The 18,263-nt window shown below is 60.2% G+C and overlaps 1 protein-coding gene across 1 annotated transcript in view; it reads right to left on the bottom strand.

The window, feature by feature from the left end:
* The window catches only part of JPH3 (junctophilin 3), a 95,743-nt gene that overhangs the window by 2,409 nt on the left and 75,071 nt on the right, over positions 1-18,263 (bottom strand). The window contains exons 3-4 of the mRNA XM_014831025.3: positions 4,584-4,708; positions 1,306-2,204 (exon numbers count right to left, since the gene is read on the bottom strand). Of these exons, the coding sequence (XP_014686511.2) occupies positions 1,306-2,204; positions 4,584-4,708 (1,024 nt within the window). The remainder of the gene's footprint in view (positions 1-1,305; positions 2,205-4,583; positions 4,709-18,263) is intronic.

Raw genomic sequence — 18,263 nt, 5'->3', positions numbered from 1 at the left:
CGGGAGGCCTTCATCTCGCCTTCTGCAGAGTGACTGCGGGCACCCAGCTGGAAGCTCTGAACCTCTGCCCGAGGGAGCTTTGTTTTTAAGTACCCAAAAGTGCCAGCACGGTTGAGAGGGCTAAATATAGAACCCTTCCTGCATCTCCCACCCCTGCCCATCATTCGGCTATTCCTGAAATCACGCACACACATGCACATGGCTGCTTACACACGAGCACGCACACACACATGATATACATACATGTCACACACATTTCCGGCTGCTGGCTTGCAGAAAATGGAGTTGTAAGTGCGAGCTGGTGTTTAAGGCCCAGCAAGAGGACATGGGGGCTGCTCGCCACGAGGATTTGGGCACAGGGAGGGCAGGAGCACTTGAGGACCCAGCCCAGCAACATGGATGCTCACAGTGGTTTCAGGGGGAGGCAGAAATGGCCTCCAGGGCCACCAGCCACCTTCCAACTGGAAGCGTCTCTTCTAAGGGCAGGACACCTGGATGACGGATGACGGATACAACTTCTCCCAGGGGCGGGGCAGACACGGAGCCTGCCCAGCAGCAATGCTCCATCCCAGAGGGGCCAGTCGGGACACATGAAGTGCAGGTGTCCCCCTCAGGGCCTGACAGACCTGGATCATGGCCCACCCTGAGCGTCTGACCCTGTAGGCTTGGGGTGGGCCAGAGAAGCTGCATTCTAATGACCTCCCAGAGAATGCCAGCATGGGGCCCTGGGACCACGCCCACAGGGGGACCACGGCCGGGCAGAAAAGGGGCCGTGGGGTGGATGGCCCCACATATAACTCTGTCGTCGGCCCCATAGGAGTGGGCTTTGTGGGAGCAGGACACACGTGTTCCAGACAAGCGGACCCCACCACCCAGCCGGCTGTCCTACCTCCCATCTGTGTCTGGCCCTCCGTGTTCCTATCCAGGACACAGGACAGTCCTCAAAGACACTGATGACAAGGGCTACTTACCAGGAGACACCGCCCAGAGCAGAGAGGACCCTTCTGGGCAGCGGGGAGGGTTGAGCAGGTTGGGGGGAGGTCTGGGGGAGAACAGGGGTCTCATCCTGCCTGGTTTCTTTCTGGGAGCTTCCAAAACTGCCCAAGTGCTTTCGCTAAGAGTCCAGCCTGGGAGTAACCCTCTCAAGGATCGGGACCTGTCTATAGGGATGGAGACCCCCCCGCCCCCCCAACTGGTTTCATGTGTTGAGGGGTCATGTCCCAGTTCCGCGGAAGCAAACGGTGGACGGGCCTGGGCTCTCACCACCTCCAACTCCGCCCCCGGGACCAGCCGGTGCCCACTCACCGTGCTGGACTTGAGCTCGTCCCCATTCTCCTCGTCTGACTCCAGTGCCACAGGCGAGGACTTCTGGGGTGGGGAGAAGGTCAAGTCCCAGCGCAGCAGCCGGGGCTCAGCCCTGTCCCCCAGCCGCAGGCTCTCCAGTCTCTGCACGGCCGGCTCTGCGCATGAGGCCGGCCTGACGTTCTCCTTGTTCTGGGCCTTGGACCTCAGTCTCTGCGCCCCAAAGCCCCGGTCCTCGGAGCGGTGGTCCTCCCCCAGGCCCCGGCAGGCCCCCCCCTTGCTGTAGCGTCTTTTCTGGGGGTGCACGTCCTGCATGTACGCGTCCATCCTCAGCAGCGGCTTCATCTCCATCTCGTAGTTGCTCAGCTTCTCCTCGTCCAACTCCAGCAGCTTGGCGCCCCCAGAGCTGGGGTTGCCGGCTCGGTGGTGGGAAGTCCAGGAGAACGTGGGGGGCGACTCCGTCCGCCGCTCCCGGGGCTTGGGGTTACTGGGCTGCTTGTGGCCCGAGCCCCGGGCGCGGAAGTCATCTGCGGGCTGGCTGCTGCGGAGGGCGCCACTGCGGATGCCCCTGGAGCCCCCGGCCTTCTCCTCGCCCCAGCTGTTGCGGGCGTAGTCCCCTCCCCGGCCCTCCAGGAGCATCTGGATGTCCCCACCTCGCTCTTCATCCACCGAGACCTGCCGGGAGAAGTGGGCGACCTTGTTCCTTGTGGCGGGGGCTGGGGGCGGGGTGGCCGAGGGGCTGGCAGGGAAGCTCTGCAGGGGGCTGTCGTCGGGGGTCAGGTCTGAAGGGGTAGTGCCTTTGCGGTACAGCTCGGGGCTCTCCTGCTGCAGGGGCGTCCCCGTGGAGATCACCTCGATGTCGTCACTGGAGAGCTGATGCTTCGGCCGCTGGTACTCGAGCCCTTTAGGGAGAAAAAGGGAAGCAGCGGCGGTTACTCGGCTGTTCTGTGCTGAGTCCTGCTCTCACCCGAGGACGGCAGGACGCCAGGGCGACGGGCAGCCAGGGCACTCACCACTCGCCAGTGGGTGTGGGCACAGTAGGTCCCGAAGCCCCTCCACAGACCCCCAAGCCCCCCACCCCATGGGTGCTTTCAGGATGACCAGGCAAGCCGGGCAGTGGGGGACAGCGGCTCCGGGCCCCCGGCTGCAGGGGAGACCCGAGGTGCAGAGAGCAGGCAAGGACTCGGGCCCAGCCTGCTCCGTGGGGTCTCAGGTCCACCCCCCAGAGGGCCCTCCTGAAGATGAAAGGAAGCGCCTCATGCTAGGTGACCTTCTAAGGGGTCTCGTGGCATGGGGTCGCTCACCCTGTCTCCCCAGAACACCTCTGTCTCGGGAGCCTTGGGACCTCTGGGGGCCAGGCCCGAGGTCAGAGAACAGGATGGTCTTCCTGCCCCGCCTGGGCTGGGGCCCCTCCCCACTTCAGTCCAGAGCATTTGAGGTGGGGACAGGAGAGGGCCATGGTGGACACGGCACCCTCGGCATGGCCAGAAATCCCCAGGTACAGCAGGGGCCGGGCCCCTCCACTTATTAGATGTCCACTGTGCCAGTGGTGGCATGGGAGTGCCACCCAAAGGCCCTCTGCTCTTGCCTCTGGGGGTCTCATCATGGCTGTTTCAAGGAAGGGCAAAGGCCTCCAGGGAGGCCCCTCATGGTCCTCGAGAGGGAATCAGACGCGAGAGTGCTGGGGAGCCGGATGAGTTGGGGCAAGTGGTCAGCCCCTCTGAGTCTACACCTCATCTGTCATGTAGGGCTGTGGCCCGGTAACTGCAGATCTCATTCAACAACCGTGCCTCTGGCCACGGAGTGGGGACATGGGGCTGGGCTGCAGCACCCTCCTCTCCCCCGTGGGGTCCAAGGAACTGAGAACTGGCTGCACTGTGGGAAGAGAGCCCTGGTCCCCTCACAGGACCCCCACCATCATTCCCCTGACGTGCCCCAATTGGGACTGAGACATCCTCGTGGCCCGGCTCCTGTGCCTTAAACCCCCTGGGCCCAGGCAAGGCTGGACACAGCCCTGCAGGGTCCCATGGCCTTCCCAGGAGGCCGTCTGTCCACCAACAGTGCTGGGGTCAGCCCCGGCTGGCCTGCAGACCTCACACCCCAGAGGGAGGCTGGTGCCCTGCTGCTTGTCTCCAGCACCCTATCAGAGCCACCAGCTGGGAGATCATTCTCAGCTAAAATTAGTTTCAGAGCACATGACATTCCTGGAAACATCATTGTGGAAATGCAAGGCAGAAAAGCGAGCATTTGCAGCTGAATTCTAACATTTTTTGTCCTCTATCTTGTGTCCTGGGGTTTCCAAGCCCACTCAGGTCCTTCTGCCTCCCAGAAGTAGGCCTGGCCTCCTTGGCTGCCCCAAAGGCCAGGACCCCTACCAGCAAGGCCGGGAGCTGCAGGGTTCCGGGGGCCCAGCTCAGGGTGTGGTCTCAGAACACAGACCGCAACGTGGGAGATTCCATCCTAAAACCCGGAGCAGCTCCCACTCTGTGCCTGAGCTGCAGCCCGTGGAAGCGCGGATCCGAGGGAAGCGGGCCTAACCTGGCCTCCGGGACTTCCTGGTGCGGAGGCAGCCCCCGAGTGAGGCCCAAAAGGAAGCAGGGTGGGAGACGGGTGGCGGTCCAGCCTGCAAGATCTCAGCCTCAGCCAGCCTCTCTCTCATCATCAGTGACCCCCTTCTAGCCATTCCGGCCTCCCCCAGGCCATTCCCTGCCGCCCCCCAGGAACGGATGAGGGTCATGATCTGGCTAACTTGCTGCAGCTTCTAGCTCCTTCCCATCATTGTTCCAGAGCCTGGCTGCACAGCCCCTGCTTGTCACACGTAGCAATTTACATTTAAATGTAGATTAGTTAAGACTAAACAAAACCAAAGATCCAGGTCCTCAGCTGCAGCAGCCGCAGTTCCCTCGTGGCTGGTAGCTACCTCACTGGAGAGAGCAGTTACAGAATAGTTCCACCATCACAGAAAGTTCTAGAGTGACATGAGGGGGAAGGGCAGGGGGAGGCAGCACAGGCACACGCAGAGCATGTGGATGTTCACAGAAAGCAGGAGAGCGATGCGCCCAGGGACACACAGCAGGGAGGCGGGGAGGGATGATGACCACGCACGCTCCGACGGGCGTGTCTGAGGGAGGCATGTGCCCAGGCTCCACACACCAACAACGCGCCATCACAAAGGAGAAGCAAACACGAGGAGAGATGGCAGCACGGCGACGGGGCTTCCGGGGCAGAACGTGACTTCGGAGGACAGCCAGCTGGCCGCCCCGCATGGCGCCCCGACTCACCGTTTTCCCTGTGCTGGAAGGAAGGTGAGAACTCTTTGGCAGTGATCCTGGCGATCCGCGCTTCCTCCTGGGCCTTCTGGGCTGCCGTGAGGGCCGCCTCGGCCTTGGCCCTCGAGTGGGAGGTCCTGGGCGGGAGAGACAGGGAGGGCGGTGAAGCGACAGAGGCACAGAGGGAGGCCTGGTGGCCACTGATGGACCCCCCCACAGCGGCCTGGGCCAGGACAGGATGTCGGGCACCCTGGGGTCTGCCCCTAGACCTGCAGATCTCTCACTTGTTTGTTCATTCATTCGTTCAGCAACATCACTGGGCGCCAGCCAACCAGGCCAGAGTGCCTGCCAGCCTCTCTGGGCACGGGACAAACCCTCCCCAGCGCAGGCCCTGGTCTGGGAGGGGTGTCCTGCATCTAAGGGCAGAGCTCCAGGTCCTGCTGCAGGGAGCGCCCCTCCTTCCCTGTGTCGTGTCCACAGACTGGAGGCCAGACCCACGGGTGACGTGTCTCAGAGCCTCTGGGGCGAGCAGGTGCTTAATCAGTGTTGACCTGACCAGAAACGAACAGCTGGGGGTAGCTGCACCCGGCACCCAACAGGCAGAGTGTCTCCGTGGCATGAGCGGCCACACCGTCCCGGCCCTTGAGCAGTAATGGGCAGGCTCCACCTAGAGATGAGGCCCGCCTGCTGTCAGCATCTCAATGTGGGTGATGGTGTCACTCAGAGCACAGCAGTGGCCCCTCTACGGAGGAGCTGCGAGGCCTGGGAGAGGTCCACACCCCTCTGTGCCTCAGTTTCCCTTTTGGTCAAATGGAGTCAGTGACACCACCAATCTCATGGCGCGGTGACGGGGCGGGGGGGGTGAAGTCCCTAAACACAGGCCAGATGTGGGGACATGATCAACATGGATTTGCCCCCATGTCAGTAAACATTCCACATACGTGTGACAAGAGCCCAGACCCGGTGATGCCACACCCGAGGGTGGAGGCAGTGACAGGAGCCACCAAATAAGCCTGATGACATGGCCCTGAAACTTCTAGCGAGACAATCTCCCTGCCCAGTGGTCCCAGCGACTCCACCTCGCAACCCCAGGGTGTGAGTAGTCTCAGCTTGAGACCCTGTCTGTCCCCAGCTGAGTCCCACATGAGACCTTCCTCCCTTTGTAGAAGGAGGGCTGGACTGGTGCCCAAGGCAGGTCGATGTGGCGACTCTGCATCCCACCTGCCTCGTTTTTCCATTTCTTTCCTGCCTGGTGTCCCGGCTCCAGGGGGCCTGCTTCCCAACACCGGGGAAAGCAAGGCACGAAGACCAAACCCCCAAGGCAAGGGGCAGCCTGTCCCTCGGAGGTCTCCTCAGGCTTCTTCTGAGCAGCCCAACGCTCCCAATTCCCACGGTACTCACAGTCCACGGGCTTAACCTGGAGACCCCACCCTCCGCCCGAGTAAGCAGGTCTCCTTTCTCAAAATTCCACTGCGCTAACTAGAAAACAGACATATGACCTATGCACACATCCGGTAAATCAGCACGAACGTACGTCCAGGAAACAGAGCACGCAGCCGACGATGCCTCTCAGCAGGCTCCAGGTTCCCATTAATGCCCCTCTCCCGGCGCTCCCACATCCCGCCACCTGTGGCATCGCCCGGGAGCAGGCCCCGGAGCTTGAAGGAAACTTACGTGCAAAATGTAGCACTGAGAAAATTCTGCCCTCCACATAATTCTCTCTCCTAGAAACTGGGAAAAGACGGCCATCACTCAAGATAGCTGCAACCCCATGTCTCCCAGGGGCAGAAGCCAAGAAGCACCACCTTCTAGAAGATTCCTTGAGAACCCCATGGTTTTAATTACAACAGAAGAGGGGCAGGAACCTCATGGAGACAAAGCCATTAATAAAGCACTAATTATGGGGCCGGCCCCGTGGCTGAGCGGTTAAGTCTGCTGAGGCGCTGTCCCACATGACACAACTAGAAGGATGTGCAACTAAGATATACAACTATGTACCGGGGGGATTTGGGGAAATAAAGCAGAAAGAAAAAAAAGATTGGCAACAGTTGTTAGCTCAGGTGCCAATCTTCGAGAAATAAATAGGGGCTGGCCCCGTGGCCGAGTGGTTAGGTTTGCGCGCTCTGCTGCAGGCGGCCCAGTGTTTCGTTGGTTCGAATCCTGGGCGCGGACATGGCACTGCTCATCAAACCACGCTGAGGCAGCGTCCCACATACCACAACTAGAAGGACCCACAACGAAGAATATACAACTATGTACTGGGGGGCTTTGGGGAGAAAAAGGAAAAAATTAAAAAATCTTTAAAAAAAAAAGAAATAAAGAAAGAAAGCACTAATGACTAATAATTTATCAATAACAACAAATCAATTGATAAGTCATCGCTGCAGCCCTCTGGCCCACCCCCAGCCCCTCCCCAGCCCACGGGCTCCTGACCATCTCCCCTACCTGAAGCCAGTGTGTTCCAGGCTGGTGGTCCCTAAAGGTCACAGCCACGAGTTTATGGCAAATTTGGGCTTTCCTGCCCCGGCGCTAAGTTGCAGGCTGATAGAGGCACGTGTGTACCTCGAGAGCCGTCCGCGTCAACACATCAGAAACGAGGGCGGAAGTCTGACTGGGCGAGGGCCAGCGCGAGGCCACAGCTGTCCCAGGCTGCAGCTCAGGGCCAGAGCGTCAGTGACGGAGGACAGGACAGGACGGCAGGTGGCAGGAGCCCCAGCTCCTGGCCACTTCTCCCCCATCCTGCCCCATCTCTCGTGGGCTGAGACCCTGGGGGGGCCGCCCCAGCCCAGAAAGCGAGAGGCAGCGCGGATGCCCTGACTCAGAGACCCAAGGCTGACAGAGGCCCTGAGCGACCCCTCGGGGGGCTCTGCACTGGGGCCTCCCCTGAAATTGCGCTCAGAATGCCCCGCATGCTTTTCTCTCCCCAAGCAGAGCGCACGGCCCTCATCAGAGTGCCAGGGGCCGAGGGCCCCACAGCGGGGATGGTCTGTCCACACACAGCTGGTCCCCGAGGAGAAGGAAGCTCAGCGACCGCGGCAGGCGGATCGGTGGGCTCTCAACCTCGCCCAGAACCGCCCAGGGGCCCAAGCTCATCTCTGCCGCAGTGACACAGCTTCTCTCCACAAGGTTCCATGGATAGTCTTTGTCTTGTTTTTGGTAATAACCGTTTTACTGAGATATAATTCACATGCCTTAGAATTTACCCGTGTATAACGCCCAACTCAGTGCTTTTCAGCGTATTCTCAGAGTTCTGCAACCACCACCACAATCAGGTTTAGAGCATTTTCATCACCAAAAAGCACCCCATTCGCTCTGTCAGTCGCCCCACCAGCCCTGGCAACCACAGGCTACTCTCTGTCTAACTAAATTTGCCTATTCTGGACATTTTGTGTCCAACTAGGATTATTTTGAGGTTTTCTTTTTCCTTTTGTTCTTTTGAGATGAAACTGACATAAGATGAAGTGAACCATTTTCAAGCCCACACTTTGGTGGCACCAGTACAGTCACAATGTTGGGCAGCCAGCACCTCCATCTAGTTCCAGAACATTTCCATCACCCCGACAGCAGGCCCGTACCCATCAGCAGTCACTTCCCGCTCCCAGCATGCCCCCAGCCCCGGGGGGTCTGAGCGACAATTCAGCCCTGACAAAGCACCCCCCCACTGTCACGGGGTCATCATGTGGAATACCCAGACCTTCCCCCAGCTGGCCGAGGGCGGGGCCACACTGTGCATTCCCCTAATCCTGGGGACCTGGGGTCATCAGCTGGCAAACAAGCATCAGAGCGGACCAGACGGAGCGTCCCCAAAGCCCTGTGTCTGGCGGGGACCCGAGCAGACAATGTCCATCCTGAACCTCCCGTGCCTTTGGACACCAAGCCTGGGACGGCCCCCGCCCTGGGGCACACAGTGTGCTCACATCACAGAGGATGGAATGCCAAAAATCACGTATGTTTTAGGGGCTGTGAACGGAGCCAGGGAGACTGAGCCCTGGGGTGTCCCAAAGCTGGTGGGAGGCACCTGTGAATGAGGAGGCCTCAAGGACGGAGATTTGGAAAGGCCGAGGCTGGCAGATGAGGCTGGGCCAGAGGAGGGCAGGCTCATTCATGTCTCCAGTCCCACTTGTCTCAGAGCATTTGTCCATCTCGTATGCCATCGCCTTCTAGTAAGAGCAGGCTGATAAATGAACCGATGATGCAACAACTTAAGGTCACGAGGAAAGGAGGGAACTGGAAAAAGGAGGAAGGCTGGGGGTGGGACAGGTTGACACAGAGAGTGCGTGCCTGGGACACCAGTGGATGTGAGCTCCCTGGCAGCCAGGGAAAGTAGGGAGCATTGCTGATGTGGTTCAGGGAGCACCTCAGACCAAACTGAACCCATGGCTCAGGAGAGCGTCAGCCAGGGCAGGCCCTGGACCTGAAGGAAGTTTCTCTCTCGGCCTGGCAGGTTTCCTCCAGGGCTCCTTGTGAAGACCCTCCAAGGAGGCCGCTGCGGCCATGCAAAGCAGTTCAGCGAAGACAACTAGATGGGGCAAGAATGACCCTGAAGACCAGCATCGAGGGTCTGGGACAGGGCCAGGGGCAGTTCTGTGGGGGTTTTTCTCAAGGCCGAGCTTTGGATGGCTTGTGGTGGGCATCCGTCCTGAGGAGGATGTGAGACGGAACATTCTCTGCGGCCTGCTGACGGCTCATCTCCGCGTTCCTGATGGTTACTGCAGTCGACGGGACAGACGCGGACGAACGCCAAGCCTAAACATAGCCTGGGACCAGAAGACAGGGCGGCAGGAAGGTGGCCTGACAGAGGCAAGGCAGGGCAGGTGGCTCAGGGCAGAGGGAGGGGCCGGGCCACAGTGGGTGGGGAGCTGTGGGTGGTTGTGGGGGAAGAGCGGTTGGAGCCCATGAGCGACAGCTGTGCCCAAGTCCGCGGCCCAGCGTGGCAGGAGGGTTGGACAAGGCTGCGCGCACGACAGTTACAGGGAAACCTAACAGTGCACGAGACCGTCTTTTAAGGTAGCAAGTGTGATGCTCCTCACTCAGAGGAATAATGTGACTATTTATTACACAGGTGCCCGCCTCACAGAACTCAGCTTACACCCCCCAGAAGTCAGGCTGATGGGGCGTCATTCCAAAGCATCTCTGCACCTGCGTCCCTGCCGCATGCGTGTAAACACCAGTGTGCCGTCCCTCCGGGTCCCCTCTGTCCCTGACAGACACGTGGCTCGGCTCTGACAGCCTCTTCCAGCGGGGATGCATCTGAAAGGCCGACGGAGGCCGATGCTGTCGCAGCACACACTTCTGATTTGGGCCTGAACCCTAGGAAATAAAGACTCCCCGCTGACCTGGGGCGAGGTGGGTCTGCTCCCGGGAGGGCCCACGGGACACAGCACCTTCTGGGCGGGGTCTGCTCCTCGCTCGTGTGGCCGGGGCCCCGCTGGAGGGTGAGAGCAGGGACACCACTTTGAGACCCGGAGCCTGGAGACCCTGCTGCGCCTCCACGCCAGCATGGGGATGTGGCTGAGTCATCTCACTCCTGGAGATCCTGCGGACTGGGCCTCGCCCCCGGCTATGACCCCTGTCCCGGCGTCCAGGACCTGGCATCGCAGCACCCATCCGACGTTCTGGTGATGGGCGTCCTGCGTCACCGTCTCCCCCAAGACCGTCCGCTCCCGGAGAGAAGGCATTTTGCACCCATGTGCTCGGAGCCCCCAACACACATGGCACGAGTCAGCGAAGGGGGAATGGCCTGATGGGGCCACTATTTGGTTCCCACAGCTTTGCTTAGTAAAAATACCACAAACGTTAATGCAACAATATCATACATATATTTACACATATACGTTCACACATATATAAAAAGAACATGCTGTGCCAACCCGAAAATAAAATTAAATCAAGATGAGTGCATTTAATAGAGCAGAGAACCTCCCGGCGCGCCATGAAGGGTCTTTGTAAATGAGACTCGGGACTCAGCCAGCAGCGCAGCTCTGGACGGGTGCGGCTCCAGGGGCACTGAGGCCCCGGGTGAGCCTGCGGGGGCTCTGCTGGGTGGGAGATAAGGCGGAGGTGGCAGCGAGAGCCCTAGGCGTCCTCGCTCCTGGGCTCCACCGAGAACCAGGCCCTGTGCCCCAGCTCCATGACCAGCCCAGCGCCCAGAGAGGAGGCCGCGGAGACGAGCTCGTTCCTGTGCCCTGCTGACCAGCGGGCGGGCGGGGGGCCCAGCTCCTCCAACAGGGGCGCCATCTCTCGCAGACAGCATGGGGGATGGATATACAGCCACAGGGCCACGTAAGACAAGGCCACAGATGCTCAAGATGTCAGGGCGGGTGGGGCGTGGGGTGGCCTGCCTGTGTCCCCACAATTCCACCCTTCGCACCTGTACTGGACTGACTGGTGTCCCCCCAAACTTTGTCCATCCAGAACCTGGGAACGTGACCTTATTTGGAAATACGGTCTTTGCAAGGTGTGATAAAACCCCAAGGCCTGGTGGCCCCGGAGTGTCTGACTCAGCAGGTCTGGGACAGGGCCTGGGAACCTGCATTCCCGGCGCTCCCAGGTAATGCTGCTGGTGGTGCAGGGACCTCACCCTGAGCACCGCTGCCTGGAAGGTGGGAGACTAGATCCTGTGGCCTGAGCGCAGCCTGTTCCCCTCAGTGTCTGCCGATGTTCTGCATTCAGCCTCGTTCTGGGACGGCCCCACCTTCCGTCCCCTCTGCAGTCGGGCCAGACAGCGCAGTGAGCCAACTCGACAGCTTCCATAGCCTGGACGAGGGCAGGCCTGCCCCCCAGACCCAGCCCACAGTGGTCTGTCCGTCCGCGGAGAAGTGGACGTGTAATTCTGCTGGGGTCTGCAGCCTCACGGGCCCTCCCCACCCAGTTCAGACTTGATTTTCCCCCAGCCGCTGTTCCTTGTTTCTCCCCAACCAGAGCTCCTCCCCGAGGGCGGGCCTGCTGGGAACCGAAGGTCTCAATACTCTATCCTGGGTCCTCAGGACACGGTGTTGGGTACCCAGCTGTCACCAGTGACCAAGGGGCTCAGACGGGCCTGGGGATTCTCCAGGAGGTTCCCCTGCCCGTCCATCCGTGCACTTGTTGAGTACCTACTATGTGTGTGCTGGGGCCCCAGAGCCGACGGCAAGCGGGAGGGCAGACAGGAGGATGATAGGAGAGAAGATGGGGCACTGCCCGGGGTCCGCACGATGCCTGGTGGGAGACTTGTGTTGGGTCCCTGTCCTGGATGGGCTCACCCCTCACCAGCACTCCATCCGCCCCCTCCCGGCAGATGCCCTCGCCTGGGGTCAGTGGCACCAGTGGGCCCACTGTCTTCAGTCTTTCAGAGGGCTCCTTCTCACATCTGTGACAACCCAGAAGTAGGCGTGGTACTGTCACTCCTCTTGGACAAATGAGGAAACTGAGGCACAGATCTGGGCTTCCACATCCCTTGGGTGCTTCGGCCTAGTGGATGATCCAAGTTCTCTTCCAGCTCAGAAAAGTGCCAGGAACCGATGATAAAGTGACTGATCCAGAGGACAAGTGACTCAAGGTGTCGTCCTCCCCAGGCACCTGCTTTGGGAAGGGGTGAACAGCGTCCTCCAAAACTCACATCCCCTGTGAGCCTGTGAAGATGGCCTTATCTGGAAGCAGGTCTGTGAGGAGGAGATTAGTTCAGAGGAGGTCACACAGGATGGGGGCGGGCCCTGGATCCAGTGACTGGTGTCCTTCTGACAAGAAGGGTCACAGAGACACAGGGGAGACGCCGTGTGAGGACAGAGGCAGAGACTGGAGGGGCGCGGCCACAGCCCAGGGACACCTGGGGCCCCAGGAGCTGGAAGAGGCAGGAAGGACCCTACCCTTGCACCTCCAGAGGGAGCGTGGCCCTGCCACACCTGGATTTTGGACTTCCAGCCTCCAGACCTGGGAGAGCATAAACTTCCACTGTTTCAAGCCCCCAGCCTGTGGTCACTCCCCGTCCCCTCCCCAGCCCCTGCAGCCACCAGTGTGCTTCCCATCTCCGTGGATTTGCCTGTTCTGGACGTTTCACATTCACAGGATCAGACAGCACATGGCTTCTTGTGTCTGGCTTCTCTCCCCGAGGGTCACGTTTCTGAGGTTCATCCAGCTGTAGTGTGTGTTGCTGCTCCTCAGGGCTGAACAACCTTCCACAGCACGGATGTGCCCTTGCGGTCTGTCCACCATCTGTTGGTGGACGCCTGGCCACTCCCACATCTTGGCGATTGTGAAGTGTGCTGCGGTGGACACATGTGTCAGTGTCTGTGGGGATGTGCTGCGGGGAACATGAGTGTCAGTCTCTGTGCGGACGTGCTGCCATGAACACGCGTGTCAGTCTCTGTGCCGATGTGCTGCTGTGAACACGCGTGTCAGTCTCTGTGTGGTCTGTGTTTGCTCCCTCTCAGCCCCTTCTCCTCTTGTCGCTTCCTTCCCTTCCCAGCTCCTTCCCCTCCTCTCCATCTGGTCCTTCCCTCCTGCCCCATCCCGGCCTTCTCACTTCCTCCTCCTTTTCCTTCCGCCCCTCCCCTCGCGAGCACAGTGTGGCTCTCTCAGCTGAGGGGTGGCGGCTCTGGCCCAGTTGCGTGGTGGCTTTGGGTATCAGGGGGTCCGCTTGCTGTAGCCCGGCCTTCCACACTGTGGGCTGGACCCCTAAAGGCTGGCTGGGGCTGGGGGTAAGGATTGTTCCTGCCAGCTGGTTCCCTCATCATTACCAGGCAGTGAGACAGCCAGTGGGGGAGACAACACAGATGCCTGGGTGAGGCCTTGCAGATTCGGACGCAGCAGGAGTGTCAGGGAGGGAAGGCAGGACCAGCCTGCAGCCTCATCCTCTGAGAGTCCAAAATCCAGGTGTTGCAGGGCCAGGCTCCCTCCAGAGGCTCCAGGGGAGGGTCCTTCCTGCCTCTGCTAGTTCCTGGTGGCCTCAGGCATCCCTGGGTTTGTGGCCACAGCCCTCTAAGCCTCAGTCTTCTCTGAGTCTTCTCCCTGAGCGTCTGTCTCCTCTTCTGTCTCATGAGGGAACCAGTCACTGGAATCAGGGCCTTATCCAGGATGCTCGCACCTTCCGATCCTTCACTCAGCCACATCTGCAAAGACCCCTTTCCAAGCAAGGTTGTCTTCACAGGTTCCTTTTGGGAGCCACCCTGCAGCCCACTACAGGGGGATGCCAGGCTTGCTGCTGCCCAGCTGGGGGAGCTGGAGCAGGAGGCAGGGCCGGGGAAGGACCACAGACGGCCGGTGCCTCCGTTGCTCCTGCAGCCCCACGCCCGACCTGCCCCGCTGCAGAATACTCTCATTCCCACTGCTGGTTTGCAAGGCCGTCTCCTCTTTGCAGGAAGGCAGTGCCAGACCTGTTTTCGTCCCCTCCGCCCTGCATGGGGCCCGCAGGAGGATGGGTGTCTTTAGGGCCAAATAAAGAAGCATAGGTCCCTGGAAGAAAAGCGGACAGATCAGAGCCAGAATTTTGGGGAAAACAAGTGTGGGGATCTCATTTCACATTATTTCACTGTAGCCCACGCTGGTGCATTCGTCCCTTGTTCCTGCACGATGAAATACTTGCAGAGGAGCTGCCTTCCAGCCTGAGTCGTGTGTCTCAATACCCGATCAGTGAAAGGAAATGCAACCAGGCCAATCACGGATTGAGGGCAAACACACCGCTGGCTTTACAGAAAGGCACAGTCCGCTCGGCTCCCACTGACAAGGCTGAACACCAGCCTTCAGCTTCGGGCCTGGGCGGGAGCAACAAAAGCCACACTGAGGACCCTTCCTGGCAGAGGCCGCCCTCGCAACTGTCCTGTTTACCTCCTCCCTGCAGACACCCGCCCCAGGTCTGACCATCCCCCTCCTGCGTGCTCACGCACCTGACTCTCCATTCAACCCCTAGGACCGCAGGCGGTCAGTACGGTACCCATCTGGCAGTTGAGGAAACCTGAGGCCAGAGAGGTTGAGTGACTTGCCTAGGGTCCCCAGGAAGTGGTGGCAGAGCCCAGCGCACTGGGCAGGCCGAGGGATGACACACAGACGTCTGCATTTTAAGGAGCAGCCTGACATCGTTCCACAGAAACAAGGGTCCCAGTGCCTCTGTGTGGACCCGTTGACCAGCTTGCTACACTCCCCTGATTCAGGATCTCGCTCCCATCCCACCCCACACCTGTGTCTCCAAGTCCACACCTTGTCAGCCATGGAGGAGGGCAGAGACACAGCAGGAAGTGAGTGCTCTGTGGGATGGAGGCTTTTTCGCTTGGAGAGGTGCCGAGCAGAGCTCACTGGCTGAAGGGGGTGCTGACGACACAGCGCAGGAGCGGGGCTTCATGAGCGAGCTCGGTGGGGGTCCGATCTCCACACCACACGTTTCACAGATGGAAAAAGCAAGGCCCATGGAAATGAAGGGACACACCCAGCATCACACCCGGGGTAAGCGGGGTCGGGGTCTCAGACCCAGGGCTCTCGGCCCCCCGTGACGAAGTGGATTCTCTGGTAGCCGCCAAGAGGCAGGTGGACTTTTCTTCCTGCCTTAAAAAGGTGTTTTTTTCGGGGCCAGCCCAGTGGTGCAGCGGTTAAGTTCGCACGTTCCGCTTTGGCGGCCTGGGGTTCGCCAGTTCGGATCCCAGGTGCAGACATGGCACCACTTGGCAAGCCATGCTGTGGTAGGCGTCCCACGTATAAAGTAGAGAAAGATGGGCACGGACGTTAGCTCAGGGCCAGTCTTCCTCAGCAAAACAAAAAACACGAAAAAAAAAAACGAGGAGGATTGGCAGCAGATGTTAGCTCAGGGCTAATCATCCTCAAAAAAAGAGTGTTTTTTCTTTCTCAGTCCTGGGATGATCTTGAGCAACACAAAGGACATATGGATGTGTTATGGCTGAATTATCTTCCCCCAAAATAGGCACGCTGGAGTTGTTCTAACTCCTGGTACCTGTGAATGTGACCTTATTTGGAAGGAGGGCCTTTTCAGTTTCAGTTTTAAGTTAGAAAGAGGTCATTTGGGTGGCCTTGATCCACTATGACCGGTGTAATTATAAGAAGAGACCAGGACACAGACACACAGGGAGGGACGACCATGTGGGTACACGGGGAGAAGACGGCATCTACCCGCCAAGGAGGGAGGCCTCTGGAGAAACCCACCTGCCGACACCTGGATCCAGGACTTCCAGCCTCCAGGACTGGGAGATGGTGAGCTCGGTTTAAGGGCGCGGCCGCCCACACCGACCGGGACAGCATCAGTTGTTCACACAAACGTCCTGCTCTTCCTTGCAGCCTCTCCTCCTCGCTGACCATTGCTATTCCTGGAGTCACACGAGGCCTTTGGTTCGAGCCCGTCCCATTGAGCTGGCGGCTCCGGAAGCCAGACTCAACTGAATTCCAAGGCGAAGAAAGAAAACCTCTCCCCACGGCCGCCAAAGCCCGCCGGGCCTCCCGCGTGGGACGGGACCACCCCCCTGCCCAGAGCGGGGTGCTGGGCTCCTGCTGCACCATCGCTGAGAACAACCCCACCCCCTGGAGGGTGGGACTGCCTGGCACACGACCCAGCCCTGGGGGCCAGGCCGCTGTTGTACCGGTGACACCGGCCCCCCTCCCCCAGGACTCCAGCCATCTCTTCCCGATTTAGGATTCCCCAAGCCCTGCAGCCCGGCCTCAGGCGCAGAGAGCTCAGCCTACAAGTTGGAATGAGCGTTTTGTTCCTGTTTCACAGACAGGAAACTGAGGCCCGGAGAAGGTGGAAGCCCGCCTCCAAACCCGGATCTGCCGACGCCTGGCCTTTTGGGCACGTCTGCCCACGAGGTGCTGCACGGTGCCTTGGGGCTCCCGTCTCCTCAGGGCCCAAAGCCGCAGCTCTTGGGGCCCCTTGAGCGACGCGCAGGTGGACCCTACCAGGCGGGGTCGGCTGGTGCAGGGGCACTCGGATGCTCCAGGGAGCCGGTGGCCTCGGTGACGACGGTGTGCACTGGACTGTGTTCGGGGAGAGCAGCCACAGCCTGGCTCCTCTCGGGGAGCCCCGACCGCAGCACCCCTGGGAGCTGGTCAGAACGCAGGTGCTCAGGCCCGACCTGCAGACCCCAAACCTGCCTCTCAAGGTGGGCTGCGCGTGCTTGTCAGAGTGCCAGGAGCCCGGCCGCCGGCACAGGAGAGTACACGGCTCCTGCTCCCTGTCCCCACACTCTGCCCCGGCCACCGCCCCCCATGGGTTCCAGGGCCACAGGATGGAGGGAGGTCACCCTGACAGTCCTCCAGAGTCCCCGGGAACCTGCTCAGGCACAGAGAGGTCAAGGGACTCGCCCCAGAGAAACCCAGCTCAGAAAAGGCTGGGCTGAGACCCGGCCACACTGCCCCCAAGTCAGGGTGCAGCCCATCATGGTTTGGGGTGCCAGGAAGGTGGGGGCTCCCTGAGAGGAGGCCAGAGACCTGCTAAGAGAGCTCCGGACTTGCAATTACAGGCCTGGGCTCGAGGCCCGCCCCAGCCCTTTCCCTGAGGACAGACCTGGCTGGTCACCAGGACCCCGGAGGCCTTAGTTTTCCCGCCTGTAAAAGAGGGGCCATCTCGAGGATTAACTGAGCCGGCACAGGCCACGCTCCCAGCACGCAGCAAACTATGTTCTTGCTGCCCTGGATGGCAGCCCTCGCCCAGCGGTGGGGTGGGCGCTGCCACTGCCCGAGCTGGCCCTGCTCCCTCCCTAGGATGTGGCTGCTCCTCCCCAGGGCTTTCTCTGCTGCCCTCCCGGGACTCACAGGGTTTCCCCCAGGCTCCCTGAGCTGAGAGGCAGCAGACCGCTGGCAGGACAAATGGAGCTCCGGGCATGGCCTGCAGCCACAGCCCCCATGCAGTCCTCCAGCCCTCCCAAGAGGGTCAGGCCCACCCAAGGCTGGCAGGGAGGGGGCATTAGATGGAGGTTTTTTTTTTTTTTGAGGAAGATTAGCCCTGAGCTAAAATCTGCTGCCAATCCTCCTCTTTTTGCAGAGGAAGACTGGCCCTGACCTAACATCGGTGCCCATCTTCCTCTACTTTACACGTGGGACGCCTAGCACAGCATGGCCTTCTGAGCGGTGCCATGTCCATACCCGGGATCTGAACCAGCGAACCCTGGGCCGCTGAAACGGAATGTGTGCACTTAACCACTGCACCACTGGGCCAGCCCGTGGACAGAGCTTTCCTGGTCAGAGCAGGTGGAGGGGCCCTGAGGTCAAGGCTCTGGCCATCCTGGGGGGCAGTCCTGGGGCCCTGTCCCCTCATTTGCAAATGGAACGTCCCTTCTTGGCACAGCACCAAGGCGGCTTCATCTCAGGAACCAAATGGGCAGGGAAGCCTTGGAAACAGATCAATATCCTGGCCACAGGCAGCTGCCACACCTGCTCCTAGGCAGACATCACAAATCAATCACCGCATTCTTTCCAAGGGCTTCTGGCCACAGCCTGGGAACCCTCTGTATTTTGGCTGCCCTCACGAGCCAATAAGGATGGGCTGACAAGCTGTGAGTTGGGCCCCTTCCCTGGCTGGGCTGCTGCTCATTTCTGCGTCAGCTGAAGCTCGTGGGGAATCTTGGGCAAGTCTGATCTCCATAAAAATGCCATGCACAGTGCGGACACCCATCCAAAGGGAGTGCTAGCTCGCCCTGTGCCTGACCCCAACCAGGGTGGGACACACCTGCTGGAGGTGGTCAAGGGCTCACTTGTGCCACCACAGCAAGGTCCCCAGAC

This window comes from Equus asinus, chromosome 28 (genome assembly GCF_041296235.1).
Source record: "Equus asinus isolate D_3611 breed Donkey chromosome 28, EquAss-T2T_v2, whole genome shotgun sequence".
NCBI lineage: Eukaryota > Metazoa > Chordata > Mammalia > Perissodactyla > Equidae > Equus > Equus asinus.
This window is presented reverse-complemented; position numbering and strand designations above follow the sequence as displayed.